The 19,514-nt window shown below is 46.2% G+C and overlaps 3 protein-coding genes across 3 annotated transcripts; all 3 read left to right on the forward strand.

The window, feature by feature from the left end:
• Positions 1–1,142: 1,142 nt before the first annotated feature.
• EDB91DRAFT_1082400 (uncharacterized protein) lies at positions 1,143–3,778 on the forward strand (the record flags this gene model as incomplete). Its single annotated transcript, XM_041315487.1, has 14 exons — positions 1,143–1,202; positions 1,384–1,507; positions 1,623–1,651; positions 1,704–1,734; positions 1,795–1,827; positions 1,879–1,955; positions 2,299–2,374; positions 2,445–2,485; positions 2,542–2,567; positions 2,624–2,718; positions 2,780–2,814; positions 3,149–3,200; positions 3,247–3,381; positions 3,642–3,778. The coding sequence occupies 14 exons, from the start codon at positions 1,143–1,145 to the stop codon at positions 3,776–3,778; spliced, it is 951 nt and encodes a 316-aa protein (XP_041176882.1).
• A 599-nt stretch (positions 3,779–4,377) lies between these two features.
• EDB91DRAFT_1336796 (uncharacterized protein) lies at positions 4,378–6,175 on the forward strand (the record flags this gene model as incomplete). Its single annotated transcript, XM_041325549.1, has 14 exons — positions 4,378–4,521; positions 4,569–4,671; positions 4,729–4,825; positions 4,879–4,907; positions 4,960–4,990; positions 5,053–5,085; positions 5,138–5,214; positions 5,267–5,321; positions 5,388–5,477; positions 5,532–5,642; positions 5,712–5,752; positions 5,808–5,833; positions 5,897–6,036; positions 6,084–6,175. The coding sequence occupies exons 1-14, from the start codon at positions 4,493–4,495 to the stop codon at positions 6,173–6,175; spliced, it is 954 nt and encodes a 317-aa protein (XP_041176883.1). The 5' UTR covers positions 4,378–4,492.
• A 701-nt stretch (positions 6,176–6,876) lies between these two features.
• EDB91DRAFT_1336797 (uncharacterized protein) lies at positions 6,877–10,106 on the forward strand (the record flags this gene model as incomplete). The annotated part of the gene is made up of 21 exons (XM_041325550.1): positions 6,877–6,963; positions 7,037–7,149; positions 7,215–7,224; positions 7,277–7,296; positions 7,347–7,379; positions 7,435–7,531; positions 7,586–7,614; positions 7,680–7,710; positions 7,773–7,805; positions 7,859–7,935; positions 7,989–8,043; positions 8,108–8,206; positions 8,264–8,484; positions 8,542–8,567; positions 8,632–8,752; positions 8,809–8,886; positions 9,157–9,172; positions 9,355–9,460; positions 9,693–9,825; positions 9,912–9,990; positions 10,021–10,106. The coding sequence occupies exons 2-21, from the start codon at positions 7,096–7,098 to the stop codon at positions 10,104–10,106; spliced, it is 1,404 nt and encodes a 467-aa protein (XP_041176884.1). The 5' UTR covers positions 6,877–6,963; positions 7,037–7,095.
• Positions 10,107–19,514: the final 9,408 nt, after the last annotated feature.

Consider the following 19,514-nt stretch of genomic DNA (forward strand, 5'->3'; position numbering starts at 1 on the left):
CCCCTTAGGATGCTGGTCTGGACCGCCGGTCCTCACAAATAGACCTTTTTAAGCTAATGTAGTGGCACGTAAACATCTTAGGTACCACTTTATTAAGTAAGAAAGGTGGGAACAATAGGTGACAATTACGGTGTGTCCTTGCAATGTCAATTGTGGTCATTATTAATTCCCCTTGGCTTCTACCTGCAACGTCCCATCCATGTAGGAAGCTCATGCTCGTTCAGCTTGAGAATTGACTCTACAGCAAGTTTATTAAACCGACGACTCCAAGATCCCCCCGCAGGTTTAGCTAGCCCCCATGGTGCAGAGGATACACTAGTCTCGCTCAATCCTTCCGCTCAGCATCCGATATTCCCTTGTCTTCTCAATGAGTACTGCACACCTCACTGTCCGGTGCTCATTCTGCGCAGTGGCTGAGTCGGCAATGCAATATCTTGGTCATTACAATCTTGGAAAGTCGGAGGGTATGAACACCCGTCGTTAATTCACGAGTTACACATCCGCCTTGCTATCCTCTGGCTTTATTCCGTTTCCCTTCGTTTTGACTGTTTGGCGCAGGCTTTACTCGCGCCAATCATGATATGCGGACTTGAACAGGTTATAATTAAGTAACATTGGTATCGCTTATTTGGTTTAGATATCTACTGATTCCTGTGATATGACTAGTCGGACTGTTACTACGGAGCTAATATAGACGACATCCATGAAGGTGATCCATAGCCCATGGGCCATGGGCTGCAACGGGCTATCCCCATTCACTACATGTCGCTTGCATAACAACACACTCTAGACCTGTGAGAGCGCTCTACATTACCTTTCCAACCCACTGGCAGAACCTGCAGAAGACAATATTGGTCTCCCCGCCGTGACAGTATATGCATCGGATTTGGAGTCAGGTCGCACACTTTCCAGAACTATAAAGGCAAGCTTCATGTTTGAGCGACCCGGCTTCGGCTTCGAAGCGCAGTATGTCAACTTTTGCCATCCCATCAAATGCTCCATAACGATCACCAAGCTAAGCCTTGGGCGATGATGTTCCTATTACGTATCTGTCGGAACCTTGATCGGTTTAATTACCAGCTCATTCATTAGAGATAAGAAGGTGCATCTCTCAGTGAAACCTATTTTCTCCTCGCGACCAAATGCAGACAGAGTATTCGGCTGACGATGTCGCACTAGCGAAGAGCCTACGGACTTACACAGTGCGTCTCTTCCTTGCCAATACAAAATATACATCGATGATCCATGTGCCACCAGTACATATGCAGTGCGTACTGTCCGAATCACTTCTTTCATGTCCTAACGCGACTCAGCGTCAATGGCCACATTCTGGGTGGGCTTGTCTCCATATGTTTGCGTCTGATATTAAACTCATTTGTCCAGGCCTATGATTATGTTTGTTCACTTGACGAAGAGGTATTGCATTCGTTCATTGTTCATGATACGCCTCTTGATGATGATATGTGGTTCAAAGTGGACCTTCCTGCTCAAATCGCGCTGGTCCAAGGTAAAGGGCCTTTATATCGTCACACGATTCACCCCCTTTCTCCTGCTCACTACGAATCTATATCGTGCGTTCAGCTCCAGAACACATCGCTCTGAATTGACATATGGTGTTTCAGTGAGCTTCACCCCGACCGAGAGCTCCACTGTATGTGAACGTAAAGCGGACTTACTGACTGCTTACTACGTGACATCGCCAGAAATGCCAGACCCTGGTCAATCTTGAAATATGTACGTGTATGGTCCGCACATGTATACACGTCACTGCTGAGCTCTGCGATGCTCTCACAGCTCTCGGTTTAATATCAGTCACTTTCTCTGAAGGTATTTCCCCTTACCCTGTGATATACGCGCGTTCCTGATCATATTGTCCAGCCTTTTTCGTCCTCAGAACATATGTGCTCTGGAACAACAATAAATTTGTGCTCGCAGTCATGCTAACTGGCTTTTTTGTGAGTCTCATGCCCTCGTTGCACCCCAAGCTCGTGGTAGATGCATGAGTCAGGCTCTCATCACAGCATCCATTGGTACTTGTTTTACCGCTAATGCCACCGTACCATGTACGCACACTCTCTTCTTTGTTGGCGTTCCAATGCCATTCACACAGTCTTTCAGATATAATCAGCACGACTCCGAGCATCACAGGTTGCTCGAACAGTTCCGACCTCTTCATACCGTTTATTCTCTTGTTTGTGTTTGAACTGGGTGTGTCACCAGGGGCAGACATACACAGGCGCACGCTAAACGATGCTCTCCCCAGGACTCTTCTTCCTCACGCTCATACGTGCCATACAGAATTGGCGGACAACCAACGGCCTTCTGTACGCCATCCTGGTAAAGCATAATATATTCTACTATGCATGCGGCATGTGTGAGTCAGGACATACATATGTTGTCAGGCATTTTTCTGTGCTCATCGAAGATGGTTCTTGTTCTGACAGTTTTCTCGGCCGTGAACGTCCTTGCGTTGCTGCTCCTCGATGTGCGTGAACCACACATGTCCTGTATTACTGAGAAATTGACATATCGCACACCCAGTACCAGTACCATGCCATGTTCCAAGAGTACGCACTCCCCAAATCCTTCTGTACATTCCAACTCACAACACACCCATATACAGACTCCAGTTTATCGTCCTCGCGATCCTTGCCTTGCGCCTCCACCTCCACCTCTGGAATGCAGACAGGCACCCACATGCTTCTTCCGCCCTCGTGTGTATTTCCCTGTCCGATTAGTGTCACCTGTGGACCGTACAACGTGATGCATTCTTGTCTAGCAAGTTTGGGGTTGTTGGAGTTTGAACTTTGCCAGGTGAGCTTGGTCAATGTGCTTGGTGGCGTCGCACGGTCTTGGTCATGATCTGTGGACTATTTGCCATCAACTGGTGTTGAGCTTTCGCTCACGGTGTGCGGCGGTAGCGATGATTAAGGATTGCGTATGCTGGAATCGGATTATCAGAAAGCACGAACTCGAGCGGACACAAAGGTGATATGTGCTGGACGATTGATCATATCTGCTCATTCTGTTTTGACTTTGTCTTGGGACACACTACCTCCACGATTACACTTGATGATTTTACGGATTGCACTATTCGCCTTGCCAAGTATGTACATAATGCCGTCTATTTTTATTCTTTATTTCGAAGGTTTGCGGTATTTACATCATATGCGGATACACTAATAACAGTACTAGTACTTGTTAGTCTATATTGTTTCAGAATCGAACCTGACTATTTTCTCGCAGACCAAGGGCCCGAAGAACTGTTTGTCCGCCACCACTGGTCAGAAGTCGAGGAGTCTGCCATTAAGTCTGCACAGACCTCACACAGACCGCTAGCCAACATAGTCTCAAATACATACTGTAGAGATACGACACTAGGTTCGTCACGGGTCACAGCCATCGACGAATCGAACCTATTTGGTGTGACTGTCACACCAATTTTTTGGGGACCGAAGCTAATTTGTGACATATGGTAAAAACATACAGAAAAACATACAGAAAACATATAAAAACAACAATGCCGAGCTAGATTCTACCTGTTGTTTCTCAGCTTTACAATAATATATGAATCAGACAAGAAGCCAAGGTGCAGCAATCACAATTTGCGAAGCTATTTTTTATGTGGTCACAGGTCACAGGGTCATTCGAAGCTGTGACACCAAGTGTGACTGTGTCACGTGCTGCACGTGACGAAGCTAGTGTCGTATCTCTACAGTATCATAGTCAGACTCAGTTTACTGGGGTGGCGCCACCTTCTGGCCCATCTGCCAGCTAGTCAAACGGCCCTGCTCAATTACGATCACCTAAGCCTGCGCCCACATTACGCCAAGATGCTTTGGGAATATTCTGATGCGGTCACCTGCAGCTCATAAGATAGACCTCGTTCATACACCGGTTCATCACATGATCTAGCGTGACATTTTGATGAATTTACACCTAACTCCATGTGTATGAACTCTGAGAAGATTTCGTTCTATGATTATGTGCGGAGAGTCTGTAGCAAGACATGCATGTAATTTTTATAATCTAAATTGGTGAACTGAGAGACGAGTAGTGTTTGTGAGTTCAAATATCTCAAGTGAGGTGACTGAGGTCACATATCAAGTCACGATGGTAAATTTGCCACGAAAATGCCTACTCCTCCCTCAAGTTGCTGAAAATAAACATTCTGAGGAGACAGAATTAATACTATAGTTCATCCTCACAGGATCATAAAATAGATGTCACTAATTCTCATCCGAAGCAGAGTTACAAGCCAAAGAATATGTTCATGGGCCTAAAGTCACGTGATGAACCGGTGTATGAACGAGGTCTATCTTACGTTAAGATAAGAAGGTGCACGATGTGCATCCCTCGTGCGCAAGACCCTTCTGCCTCCCGACCGAATGCAGATGCAGTATTCGGCTGATGATATTACAGCCGCGAGGAGTCTCCAGACCTACACAGTGCGTCTCTTTCTTGTCGATGCGAGTACATTTGATCATAATAGATGATCCATGTACTACCAGTACATAAGCAGTGCGTAACCATCTGGACTGCTTCCTTCATGTCCTGACGCGGCTCAGCGTCGATGGCCACATTCTGGGTGGGCTTGTCCTGACATCTTTCCGTCTGCTGTTAAACTTATTTGTACAGACCTATGATTATGCTTGTTCACTTCACGAAGAGGTATTGCATTTGTTCATCATACGCCTCGTTTTGACATTGATGGTATGTGATTCAAAGTGGACGTTCCTGCTCGGATCGCGCTGGACCAAGGTAAAGGTCCTTTATATCGTTACACGATTCATGCCCTTTTTCCTCATCACAACAAATCTATACAGTGAGTTCAACTCCACTGCACACGTCGCTGTGATTTGACATGTGGTTTTTCAGCGAACTTCACCCCGACCGAGAACCTCAGTGTATGTGAACGTACTGTGGACTTACTGACTGCTTACTGCATGTCATCGCCAGAAATGCCAGACCTTGATCAACCTTGATTTATGTACGTGTATGGTACATAGTATGTGCACGTCATTGCTCAGGCTGAGCGCTGCGCTCTCACAGCTTTCGGCATAATATCAGTCACTTGCTCCGAATGTATATCTCCTTTCTCCGTGACATACGCGCATTCCTGATCACATTCATCCAGCCTTTTTCGTCCTCCGGACATATGCGCTCTGGAACAACGATAGATATGTACTTGCAATCATGCTGACTGGCTTTCTTGTGAGTTCTATGCCCTCACCCCACCCAAGCTCGTGATAGATGTATCAGTCAGGCTGTCCTCGTAGCATCTATCATTACTTCCTTTTCCGCTAATGCCACCACCCCATGTACGCACTGTCTCTCCCCCGTTGGCGTTTCAACGCCATTCACACTTTCACTTTCCACTTTCACAGATCCGACAAGCACGATCCCGAACATCACAGGTTGCTCGAGCAGTGCCGACCTCTTCATCCCGTTTATTATATTGTTTGCGTTTGAACTTGGTGTGTCGTGGGGAGCAGACATACACAGACGCACGCTGACAGACGCTCTCCAAGGACTCCTCTCCCTTACGCTCATACGTGCCATACAGAGCTGGCGGTCGGCCAACGGCCCTATATACGCCATCCTGGTGAAGCATAATATATTCTACTATGCATGCGGTCTGTGTGAGTCAGGACATGCATCTATCGTCAGGAAGTTTCTGTGCTCATCGAAGATGGTTCTTGTTCGGAAAGTTTTCTCGACCTTGAACGTCCTTACGTTGCTGCTCCTCGATGTGCGTGAATTACTCATGCCCTGTATTACTGATGGATTGATATTTCGCACACCAGTACCAGTACCATGCCATGTTTCGAGAGTAAGTGCGCACTCCTAAAATCCTTCTACACATTCCTACTCACAACACACCCACCAAATACAGTTTCCAGTTTATCATCTTGGCGATTCTTGCCTTGCGCATGCATCTCCAGCTCTGGCAGATCAATGGGCATGCACATGGCCCTGACACCCTCATGTCAGATTTCATGTGTATTCCTCTGACCGACATCTCATCTGCGGTCGGTACGATGTAATGCCTTGTCGCAGCTTATTCGGTGTCATTCATCAAGTGAAATTTCAACTGCGAGGTGGCAGCGAAGATGAGCTTGGTCAGATCCGGGAGTCGGTATACACAAGCTTCAGGAGGAATGTTCTGCCGTGAGAGTGGGTGGGAGGTGCGTTTGGATAGAGATGGTCAGTTTAACATCGATACAGTGATCTAGCTCCCAATGTGAGCGGCGGTCGCTGAGTGGATGACGGTCAGGATTTGAGTGTGCTGTAATCATAAGCACGAAACTCGAGGGAGCAGGCTATGTATCTGGTGGCTTCGTTGGCATTAACTACGCCCAGGTCCAACAGCATCCCAGCCGACAATGCATTCACTGTTTGAATAAGTGTGACGCTCAACAAGGGACGAAGAAATTCTCTGATGCAAACAGGAACCTTTCGGAAGAAAAGGTGACATGAAAAAGTAATGCTTGATAACTGAGATGAGTGAGGCTCTGTAGTTTAGGATGTTGCGATTCGTGATAGAGTTACCACGTAAGTAACAGCCTGGGCACCAAATATTTGGGTGTTCCCGTGCACGACTCCTGCGATCAAAAAGGAGCAGAGTAATGAATAGGAAGAGTCTGATGCCAGTGTGGAACGAAATGAGATACCGCGCCGTATGGAGCCTGCTCAAATCAGGAGCCTCTGAGGGATTGCTGGTCTCGAGACCGGCACATCGTTCTGTGGAGGATTGCAGGCGGGCGGGATACTTACTTGGTATTAATCTTCACAGAGGATGTCAAGCAAGTACGCAGTGCTGAGAGTGAGCAATATTTCCAGTTATGGATTGTGCCAAGCAGTCACGTTCTTGGACCGCAGCCAGCAAGTATTTTTGTCGATTTAATAATTTGGTACTTTCAGGCAGTGAAGTGCTTCGAGATCATGATCATTAGATTACCGGTGGCTGCAATTTGCATCTTGTTTCTTGATGGGTCGTCACACGCGTCACTGACAACTAATTCATAATTAACAGATAAGAAGTTGCATGATCAGCCTATCTGTCGTGCGCGAACCCCTTTTTTTTGTCTGACGATGGAGTATTCATCTAACGATATCGCAGCCGCGACGAGTTTGCAGGCCTTCACTGTGCGTCTCTTTCTTGTCGATATCATAGGGCTGTGGATAATGGTAGATGGTCCTTGTGGCACCAGTATATGTATGGTGCGTACTGTTTGAACCGCTTCTTCCATAAGCTTGTTCTAATGCAGCTCAGTGTCGTTGACGACATTCTGGGTGGGATTGTTCCGATGCGTTCCCGTCCGCTGTCTAACTTGCTTATCCAGACCTATGATTATGTATGTTCCCTTCGCCAGGAGGTAATGTGTTTCATGGTTTTTCATATCGATCATAACACGCCGTTCAACTTGAAAGTGGATATTTCTGCTTCGGTCGCGTTGGACCAAAGTAAAAGGCCTTTACATCGTTACACGGCATCTCCCCTTTCTCCCACTCACCATGAATCTATATCGTGCGTTCAGTTCTCACCATCGCGCTAATGGTGAATTAACATGTTGTGGTTTAGTGAGCTTCACCCCAAACAAGAACCTAGGTGTATGTGAACATGCGACGTGGACTTGCTGACAGATGAATGACGCTTACCGCATTGACTTCGCCAGGAATGCCGGACATTGGAAAATATTTGCTCAGGTACGTGCGTGATACATGCATGCATCGGCGTTCTTACCGAAGGCTCCCCTTTCCTCTCACAGGTCTCAGCATGTTATCGATTATTTGCTCCGAATGTATCTCTCCTTCGACCTGCAACACACTTGTGTTTCTCATCCGATTCATCTAGGCTTTTTCATCCTCAGAATATATGCGCTCTGGGACAACAATAGAATCGTACTTGCAGTCATGTTGTCCGCCTTTCTCGTGAGTCCCTATGCGCTTATCATATCTAAGATCATGATAGATGCACAAGTCAGGCTTTTGTCGTAGCAGGTATTAGCATTGCATTTGACAATACTGTTTCCGCATCATGTGCGTCCTCTCCCCTTCCCCCTGGAGTTCCACCACAACTCATACATTCCTTCTACTTTCGTAGATGCGACCAGCCCTATACCGGGTATCACAGGCTGCTACCAGAGCTCGGACAGTGTCCAGCTCTTCATACCGTTTCTCCTCTCGTCCGTGCTCGAACTTGGTAGGTGACCAGGGGTATACATATCTACAAGCGCGCGTTAATAGACGCTCTCCTCAGGACTCATGATCCTCACACTCATACGCGCCATACAGAACTGGCGGGGGACCAACAGCCATCTGTATGTTGTCGTGCTGAAACATAACATACTCTACTATGCATGTGGTCTTTGTGAGTCAGCACATGCACACGCCAACCCTTTTTCCGTGCTCATATACATGATCATTCTCGTTCCTAAAGTTTTCTCGGTGGCAAATATCTTCACGTCGCTGTTCCTCAATGTATGTGATCCCCCGAGGCCCTTTATAATCGAGCCGTTGATGTTCTGCACCCCCCAGTATGCATACCACGCCATGCTGCACGAGTATGCACCTCCACACTTTGGTGTACATTCCTACTAACAACTTCTCAAACACACCCATGTACAGTTTTCAGTTCATCATTCTTGCAATTCTCGCCACGCGAATGCACCGCCATCTCTGGCATGAAATCAGCCCTGATGCCCTGATGCGTATTCCTATGTCCGACATGTTAACTGCAGACCGTATAGTGTGACGTGTGTGACTTATTGGACGTCGTTCATGGAGTGAGGTTTGGACTGCAAGATGACTGGTGGGGGTGGACATAGTTGGGTTCGGGACGCGCTTAATTTATGGGGATGCATCTTCTGTCGTGGACGGGAGGTGCGTTTGGATGGTCTTGGTATTGAGCTTCCACTGAGTGGAGCAGATGAGTGGATAACAATAAGAATCGAGTGTGCTGGAACCAGAGGCACGGCCTGAAGCTGATGCGGCAATGTGCTGTACAGCATCTATTTCTATAAAGTAGAGTCGAGTTACAGCAATTTTCAAGAATAATGAGATTGGTCGTTTTTTTTTCATACCCGTCCGAATTTGGAAAACTGCCTATTTCAGATGTATCATAGTTTCATGTTGCAAAACTACATCATATAGATATCTTATGCACGAGGTATGTGTTGGAATTGGAATCGTTCACTCACTTAGTCAGCACATTGTGGCTTGGTATTATACAGTTCCTGAACTTTAACTCACCCTATATACACAGTAGTAGTGCTCCTGTATTCCTTACCCACTTCATTGGATAACACTGTCTTATGTCTATGGTCTGAATGAGACCTGACTTTCTATCAGCATGTCACAAACACCTTCCAAAGTATCAAGATGATAGGAAGATGAGCATGGGGAGAGATGAGCTAGACAAAGAATGTATCATCTCAGTATCTGGAAGAGACTCAGTGTACGTGGATAGTACCTAGACAAAGAATGTATTCTAATGGTACATTAGCTCGTTATCGAGAAGGGAAAAAAACTGTAAGGATTACATCTCAGTATCTGGAAGAGACTGAGATGTAACGACGCTGGTGCACTTATTTTAACTACGGGTAAAGTAGGAATAGAGTAAGAAATTGGTTTGAAACCTTTTCATGTGGTCACTTGGCTGAACGACTGCTCATTGTGCTCATACCTAGTCAATGTCATTCACATCGGTCCTCCTGTCCTGATTCATCTGTACGCAACACAAAGATAGTATTGTCATGCTGGAGTCTGAGAATGAGCACGATCAGCTCCTCTCTGATAGTTTGCAAACTGCCTGGGAACCTTGTGAGTGTCTGCTATGTTGGTGCTATGAGTTGGCATAGTCCTTATCCAGGATATGAGCTGCTGTAAATTTTATATTTATCAACAAGTTTGCACCCAATGACTTGGAGGAGCTTGTAGTTGACAATTCATGGCCAACAAAGGCTGCCAACAGGCCCCAGATAGGTTGTAAGTGAAAGGTCAATGTTCCTTCAGCAGGTGAAGACAAAGGTGACCAGGTACAAGCTCCAAGCAGCAAATCCAAGGGTGTGAAGGCAAAAAAAGCTAAGACAAGTCAAGGATAACACAATAAACTGTCTGTCTTTGAATCTGATGATGAGGATCATCAACCACAGTTTTATCTGTGTGGGCTTATCTCCACATTGAAACCACCTCCCAGCAGCCAGGTTGCAGCAAGAAATCAAACATGGTCACAGTCATGAAGAGCTGTTAGGTACTGTGCCGGCTCAAGAGGCAGAGGGGTTGGGGCTTGGCTTCAGCTCTTGCGCTGTGCCCTTAGCCGAGTATGTGCCCCGAATTTGGAGTGGGTCCGACGTTGTCTGACAATAGGACAAATGGACCGCTTCGGTCCACTTTGAGGGTCGGGGAGTAAGAGCTGCTAGCGGCGGGCCGACTAGGAGCGGAGCAGAGAAGATGGGGGTTGATGTGGAGGGTGGATAGGAGCAATGGGAATGTTTTGGCAGAGGTGGAGAAGGCGGGGGATGATGCAGAGGGACAAGGGAGAATATTGGATAGGGGCGGAGTATATGGAAAAGACTTAGAGCATGGCTCTAAGTCAGGAGCGGAGGATCAGAGGGTCGGAGGTGACGACAAGTTGAGACTTGTGTCCAGAGGAGGCAAGGTCCTACTGAGAATTCTCACAAGATGTAACTGCAAGAAGACAAGTAATATTAAGACTAAGGGAAAATATCTAAGTACAGGATATGTTATATACTTTCTATGTGAGGCAGTGATCAGGATAACTATGTAGTAAAGCTATGTATCAAGGATATAGTTTGTAAGTACCTTACATAGGCAAAGACATAAGTCGGAGCGGATATCAGTATGTATGCGTTGGATCAGTGATTGGGCGGTAATTGGATTTACCGGTGATCCGGAAGTAAGAGTCTATGTACCGAAGGGGAAAGCGTATGTCTATAAGGGGAAAAGGATCCAGTTGAATGGAGAGGTTTATGGAAGGGGACCGGTTGAGCGGTTGAGCGGAAGCGTAGGGTGGAATGCGGGTTTGTGATAGGACAGAGCGGAGAGGGTCGGAAAGCGGAGCGGATATCAGTATCGGAGCGGTCGGATCTGGTATATGACAAGAGCACTCAGTGCAATCCATTCATATTCACAATTGACAGTTCATTCAAGGCCTTTGTTTGAGATATTGCAAGTGCTGTGAAGACTATGACTTCAAATCTCATGCTCTCTCATCTACACTGGAAGTTTGAAACACCAGCCAGTTTACCCATGAAACTGCTAACTGATGAGGTTGGCTTTTGAGCAATGCTTGATGCAGTGCAGGAACACACAAAGGGTCATACCATCTTTTTGTACCTCCTGAAGCCCATTGATCTTGAAGGGATATGTCACTTTTTGCCTTGAGATTTCTGCTTATTGTGTCAAAAGCCACCAGAGGTGTCGAGCTGTCATAATGTGAGATATGAATATGATGAAGATTCAAGTGTCCCACCAGAATGTAATGTGGCTGTGTCTCACAAAGCTCAGATTGTGAGAGCTCTGATGACTGATTATATGCTAATGGACACTAACCACCTGCCTGCACACTTTAGAATGCTTTGCATCAAGAAAGCACCAAGGAAGTCATGGAGTTGGAATGTTGCTACCTCATCAGAAGCCATCCTCTGTTCCCAAACAAGTGCATATATGTGAAGAACAGGTTATTTTGGGAACTGAGCTCTCTTTGCCTTGATGTATGGGGTGCTGCAATTGTATGTCATTTTATTATGTGATCTGTATTATTGTTCTGATGTTGATCAATGTCAGTCAACACAATCTGACCCTTGTGCTACATATGATATGCCTCTGGTGTCAAACTACTTCACAAAGGACAAGACTATCAAACCAGCTTGTCCACCACCCAATTCTCCAATGACCATGTTTGCAGCCTATGGTGCCTATGCCAAAGGCGAGGACTACACTCCCAAGTCTCATGGAGGTTCCTGTCATATACCAGATCTGACCGCTCCGATACTGATATCTGCTCTGCTTTCCGACCCCCTCCGCCCCATCCATCCTCTGCTCCGTCCTATCACAAACCTGCATTCCGCCCTATGCTTCCACTCAACCGCTCAACCAGTCCCCTTCCATAAACCTCTCCATTCAACTGGATCCCTTTCCCCTTTTAGACATACACTTTCCCCTTCGGTACATAGACTCTTACTTCCGGATCACCAGTAATTCCTATTACTGCCTGATCGCTGATCCGACGCGTACATATTGATACCCGCTCCAACTTATGTCTTCGCCTATGTAAAAGTACTTACAAACTATATCCTTGGTACATAGCTTTACTACATAGTTATCCTGATCACTGCCTTGCATAGAAGTATATAACATATCCTGTACTTAGATATTTTTCCTTAGTCTTAATATTACTTGTCCTCTCGCAGTTATATCCTGTGAGGATTCTCAGTAGGACCTTGCCTCCTCTGGACATAAGTCTCAACTTGTTGTCACCTCCGACCCTCCAACCCTCCGCTCTGGCTTAGAGCTGTGCTCTAAGTCTTTCCCTTATCACCCTGCCCCTATCAATATCCTCCTATCACCCCTTTCCCTATCCTCTGCATTATCCTCTGACATCTCCGCTCCTATCAAAATATCTCCCTAGTTCCTATCCACCCTCCACATTGTTCCCCGTCTTCTCTGCTCTGCTCCTAGTCAGTCCACCACTAGCAGCTCTTACTCCCCGACCCCCAAAGCGGACCCAAGCGGTCCACTTGTCCTACCATCGGACAACGTCGGACCCGCTCCAAATTCAGGGCACATACTCGGCTAAGGGCGCAGTGCAAGAGCTGAAGCCAAGCCCTGACCCCTCTGCCTCTTGAGCTGGCATGGTACCTAACAGTTCCAGACTTTGCACTGCTTCAACTGACTATGAAAATAGCATGCCATCAAGGTCCAGGCCTGACCCTTCATTTTTCATGCACCAGCTGCCACACCTACCTTCACCTCCCTTGTATTATAATCTACCATATTATCCTTATCAATACTTGTACTATCCTCTTCTGAATGCTGTACATACACCCACAGCACCACCACACCCATCCTTGGCACCATCAGTTCCAGCTCCAGCCACTGACAGTGTAACAGACTTGTATCCATCACCTGCTATTACCACGAAGCACTCCATCACATTGGAGGCATTCTGTGCCAAATTTGTTGTGTCTGCTTCTGATTCAGAGAAGCTTTCTAAGCTTGGGTATAATCCTGGCAACCAAATTGTTGAAAGCCTGACAATGGATGTTTGGCAGTCCATCAAATTCACTGTGCTCAGCTGGCATACATTCTTTTCTTATCATTGTAAATTTTGTGATGCCATCGTTGCAGGTACATGGATCTTGCCTTCTTAGACATCATTGGTACTTGTCATATCCTGTACCTCATGGATCCGGAATTCCGGATCTACTTCATTAAAGTCCGGTCCTCCATCTTACTATTCCGCCCGGCGCTCCGCCTTCATCTCCGCACTCACCCCTAACTCCTTTAAGATTAGCTATTGCTCCGGTTACCGGTTATGTTCTTTCCGCTATGCTTATTGATCCGTCCATTCCTACTTCATTTCCGACTTCACTGCTTTGATCCGCTACACTTAGTAATAGACTTTCCACATGCTTCGTACATAGCCCTTACCTTTGCCTGACTGATTTACTTACATGATACCTACAGTATATAAACCCCTGTAATACTCCGGAACTCCTCAGTTCGAATATCATCTTAGTTCTGCTCATTCCTGCAATCTCCAGACTTGAGTCTCACCTCTTGTCCACCTCCGAGTCTTAGGGGTTAAACCTTAGGACTACTTCTCCGGCTCTACCTTAGGGTAGTCTAACCTCTGTTCAGTTTCTACTCCGGACTTCCATAGTAGCCTTACTCCAGTCCCAGTATAAACCTTCTGGAGTTCCAGCCAAACTCCACCAACACTAAGTCCTCCTGGAACTCCCCGGACTTCCGTCAGACTTCCCCTCTGTCCCCCGGAAATTAAAGGGCACGTACTCGGGTAAGGGGCGCAGCACACGAGCTGAAGCTGAAGCCCTTTGAGTAACCTCTCCCTTGAGCACGACCTTAACAGTACTCATCATGACCACTGTTTGGTGCTTTCTTGCTCATCAATTGTTGCTATGATTCACTGTTTGCTGAAATCATTCTCTCTCTCTCTCAAAATTGTTCAAAAATGTTTGTACCATTAGTTGCAGGAGTGTCAAGACTTGATACCAAAATACCACAAAGTTGCTAATTGACAATACAACCAGAATGATGGAACCATCCTTTGCACATCTCCAGTGTGATACATGCACATGCCTTAATGAGTACACCAATTGGGTCATTGTTAAGGTCATGCTCAAGGGGGAGGTTACTCAAGGGCTTCAGGCTTCAGCTCAGTGCGCTGCGCCCCTTACCCGAGTACAGTGCCCTTAATTTCTGGTAGGGCAGAGGGGAAGTCCGACGGAAGTCCGGGGAGTTCCAGAGGACAAACATTGGTGGAGTTCAGCGGAACTCCGGAAGACTATGTGGGGATGGAGTAAGGCTACTATGGAAGTCCGGAGTAGAAACAGAACAGAGGTTAGACTACCCTAAGGTAGAGCTAGAGGATTAGTCCTAAGGTTTAACCCCTAAGACTCGGAGGTGGACAAGAGATGAGACTCAAGTCTGGAGATTGCAGGAATGAGCAGAACTAAGATGATATTCAAACTGAGGAGTTCCGGAGTTTTACAGGAGCCTTATATACTGTAGGTATCATGTAAGTAAATCAGTCAGCACAGTAAGGGCTATGTACAAAGCATGTGGAAAGTCTATTAGTAAGTGTATAGCGGATCAAGGAAATGAGGTCGGAAATGAAGTGCCAATGGACGGATCAGTAAGCAAAGCGGAAAGGTGTACAACCGGTAACCGGAGAGCAGTATTCTAAAAGGAGATAGGTGTAGGTCTGGAGATAAAAGCGGAGCGCCAGGTGGACAACAGGATGGAAAACTGGACTTCCATAGGGGAGAATCCGGAATTCCGGATCTGGAGGTATGGTATATAGTGTTGGAGAAAATAGGGGTAGTGTCGGAGGAGTGGAATAGAGTCGGGCAGAGGTAGCAGGGCTAGTCCTGCTGAAACGCACTTCGTGCATTGTTGGAGAAGGAGGGATGGAGTGGACAGGGAAACAGGGGGTCGGACTAGTGGTAGGGATGTTCACAGGTGGTATTGGAGGTGCTCAGATCCAGTATATGACAGTCATTGTCATCATGAAGATGATGAGCATGCCATTGGAGATATGCTTTGACTAGCCAACTATTAGTTTCAACATCCAAGATGCAGTAAATCACATATGTGCACTGAAAGATTCCTCTATGAGATTCAAGTCAGGGGAGTAGGGTGGAAGGTAGGGGAGGAGACAACCTTATAGAAATGAGAGTCACATCTCAGAAATTCTTGATGTTGAGTAATAACCCACCAGCATTGTGAACAAGATCATAGATGTCACGAGTTCCCCAAACAAATTATTTTTCCTACCTCAATGTTGCATCAAAGTCTAAGTACCCGAGTCACATGACCACTTCACCTCTTCATGCACATCACATCTATCACCCTTCATCCTGCCAACCTGTCACAGAATCACCAGTATCCTATGCCCATATTGCCCCTTTCACATCACTGATGCCATCTCTAATCAAAGCAACGATTAATCTCCCTTCTGTCGGATCTTGGATCTCTATCTGAAGATCTTCTATTTAATCTCCGTCTCTTCTCTTCCATTATCCGATACAGATCTCTTATCAGAACTCATGATCTGAACCCCTATGTCTGAAGCTTCCTTTTAGTAGTTAGTTACAGTGGCTCAAAAAACTGTCCACATGTTTTCACATTTTTCACTATTTATGATATTGTGTGAGAATATACAAACATCTCAAGGATATGCTGGTACCATATTGTAGTACTACTTCAGGGCTTTCAATTGAGCACTATGGCGTGGGAATAGGTGGAGATATGGTGGAGATATGAGGCTTACAAAATGATGACTCATGTGGACAGTTTTTTGACTCAAGTATTTTACAGTGATAATCAGATATTCTAGTACTTTGTGTGACCTCCCTTGGATTTAATTACTGCCTCTATCCTTCTAGGCATACTCTCAATCAATTTCTGGTAATATTCTGCTATAATCCTTCCCCATTCCACTGCTACTCTCTTGCATAGATCCCACACTCCTTTAGGTGGGTTTTAGAGGCTTGAAGCTTCTTCTTGAGTGTTCCCCAGAGATGTTCAATGACATTGACATCAGGGGACTGTGCTAGTCAATCAAGAACATTGATATTATGTTCTTCAAACCATTGTCTGGCTCTCCTATATATGTGCTTGAGATCATTATCCTGTTGGAAAATGATGTCTTCTTCATCAATCCCTGATTCAGCTATGCTAGGCAGCAAGTGGTCATTTAGAATGTCCACATAGTGCTCAGCATCCATCCTCCCCTCAACTTCAGCAAGCATACCCACACCATTTCATCCCATACAGCCCCATACCATTAGAGAACCTCCTTCAAATTTGACAGTCTTACTAACCTCTCTGTCTGTTAGAGAATTCCTCTTCTTTTTCCATACATATACCTTCCCATCTGACTCAATCCTATTGATTTTGGTCTCATCTTACCATATAACATGCTTCCAGTCCTCTACAGTCCAGTTTTGATGGGCCAAGCTAAAGGTAGTCTTCTCTGCCTATGTTTGATAGAGAGAAGAGGCATTTCTTCTTTGTTACTGCCTTGAGATGAGCTGCCTTGAGAACATCCCTCACAGTTTGTGAAGAGACAGTGGTTGTGATGGTGGAATTGATATAATGGGTGGCTTGGACAGCATTATTGGCCTTTTCTGTAGTGATATGTTGGATGATAGCTCTCTTATTAGTAGAGGTGGATGTCCTCCACAAGAGTTTTCCTTATCCAGGTGGCTTTCTTTGATAAACTTGGCCACAGTAGACTTGCATACTCCAGTTCTAGAGGAAATTTGATGAGCAGAGAGGCAAGCATAGGACAAAGAGAGGATATTATCCCTTTGAGCAGAGGAGATGGCTTTCATGGTGATTATGACCATGAGACATGAGACATTCTGGTTTATATAGTTAGATATAGTTTCAATAGTATGCCTAGAAGGATAGAGGCAGCAATTAAATCCAAGGGAGGTCACACAAAGTACTAGAATACCTGATTATCACTGTAAAATACTTGAGTCAAAAAACTGACCACATGAGTCATCATTTTGTAAGCCTCATACCTCCACCATATCTCCACCTATTCCCATGCCATAGTGCTCAATTGAAAGCCCTGGAGTAGTACTACAATATGGTACCAGCATATCCTTGAGATGTTTGTATATTCTCACACAATATCATAAATAGTAAAAAAAGTGAAAACATGCAGACAGTTTTTTGAGCCACTGTACCTTTCTTATCTTGGTTCATGCATGATTCTCATAGTATATAAACCCTAGTCAGGTAGTCAGTAGTTCTCTAGTCTAAACCTCTTGTACTTTCCATAGGAATTGTTAAGACTGTGCTCAGGGGTAAAGTGGAGTCTGAGGGGCTTGGCTTCAGCTCATATGCTGCGCCCCTTACCCAAGTACGTGCCCCTAATTTTGGAATGTAGTCTGACACGATTTCTATGAGTTCCGACAGGACGTTGGAACAGGGGTCCTCTGAAGGAGGACCAACGGACTACTAGGTGAGCATGGGAAAGTCGGGCGGGGGTTGTTCCACCTGACAGGTGGGAGGTGGGAGACTACTGTGGTTGGAACCAACAGTAGAAGCAGAGTGGAAGGGACTGCTTGGATGAAGTCCAAAGCAGAGTGGAACGGAGGGGATTGATGCGAGAGTGTGGGGTTTAGTTCCAACACATGGGAAGTTGGATGAGCAGAGGAATGGGAGAACAGGGGAATGGGGAAACGGGGGAACAGGGGAGCGGAGGGTCAGAGGGTCGGAGGATTGGAGGATTGGAGGATTGGAGGATTGGAGGATTGGAGGATTGGAGGATTGGAGGATTGGAGGATTGGAGGATTGGAGGATTGGAGGGTGGTCGACCTAGGGAGCCAATCCCCTAGGCCAGCTAACAGGAGTTGACTAGGATCAGGCCCAAGTCAAAGAACAGAAGAGCAGGGCTTAGAAAGGTAATATTCAGACTGAGTATCTACAGACAAATATACATATGTTTATATACTCTAAGTGATGAGCATAGCATAGCAGAAGGCTATGTGCTGAGTGTACAGGATTACAATAGGATGACTGAGACATACGAGAATAAGGCTCGGGGAACAGTATGTACGTGACAGATCAGAATCGCTAGGGTATAGGGATTACTGGTGATCCGAAAAGCGGAACTATGATACTAAACAGGGATAGGACCAGTTGAGTGGTTCCTAGTCTAGGAGTGGACTGGTGAGGTGGTCGGATGGGCTAATAGTTGGGTGGGACAAGACAAGCGGAACCGAGCGGGTCGGAAAAGCAGAGGGAATAGGAGTAGGCGGACCGATAGGGTGGAGGAGCGGAACCCCAGATAGGGTCGGATGGAAGGGGTATAATGTCGGAGGACATAGGGGTAGTGTTGGAAGAGTGGAACAGGGTTGGGCAGAGGTAGCAGGGCTAATCCTGCTGAGATGCACTTCGTGCATTTGTCGGAGAAGGAGGAATGGAGCGGATGGGGAAACAGGGGGTTGGACCAGGGGTGGGGATGTTCACAGGTGGTATTGGAGGTGCTCGGATCCGGTATATGACAGGAATCTACTTGATGTCTATCACTCACTCCCTCTTTGTGTGAGACTCTAGACTGAACCCCTCTTGACATTTGTCTTGACAGTGTTAAGGTCATGCTCAAGGGGGAGGTTACTCAAAGGGCTTCAGCTTCAGCTCGTGCACTGCGCCCCTTACCCGAGTATGAGTATGTGTCCTTAATTTCTGAGGGGCAGAGGGGAAGTCCGACGGAAGTCCAGGGAAGTCCGGAGGTCAGATGTTGGGGGAGTTTGGTGGAACTCTGGAAGACTATGAGAGAACAGAGTAAGGCTACTATGGACAAGTCCAGAGTAGAAACAGAACAGAGTTTAGACTACCCTAAGGTAGAGCCAGAGATTTAGTCCTAAGGTTTAACCCCTAAGACTCGGAGGTAGACAAGAGATGAGACTCAATTCCGGAGAAGCAGGAATGAGCAGAACTAAGATGATATTTGAACTGAGGAGTTCCAGAGTATTACAGGAGTTTATATACTGTAGGTATCATGTAAGTAAATCAGTCAGTAAAGTAAGGGCTATGTACGAAGCATGTGGAAAGTCTATTAGTAAGTGTATAGCGGATCAAAGCAGTGAGGTTGGAAATGAAGTAAGAATGGACGGATCAGTAAGCATAGCAGAAAGAGTGAGTCTGGAGATGAGAGCGGAGCACCAGGCGAAATAAGAGGACGGAGAACTGGACTTTAGAGGGGGAGATCTGGAATTCCGGATCTG

The sequence above is a fragment of the Suillus paluster genome (genome assembly GCF_016628075.1).
Source record: "Suillus paluster strain FC165 chromosome Unknown EDB91scaffold_28, whole genome shotgun sequence".
NCBI lineage: Eukaryota > Fungi > Basidiomycota > Agaricomycetes > Boletales > Suillaceae > Suillus > Suillus paluster.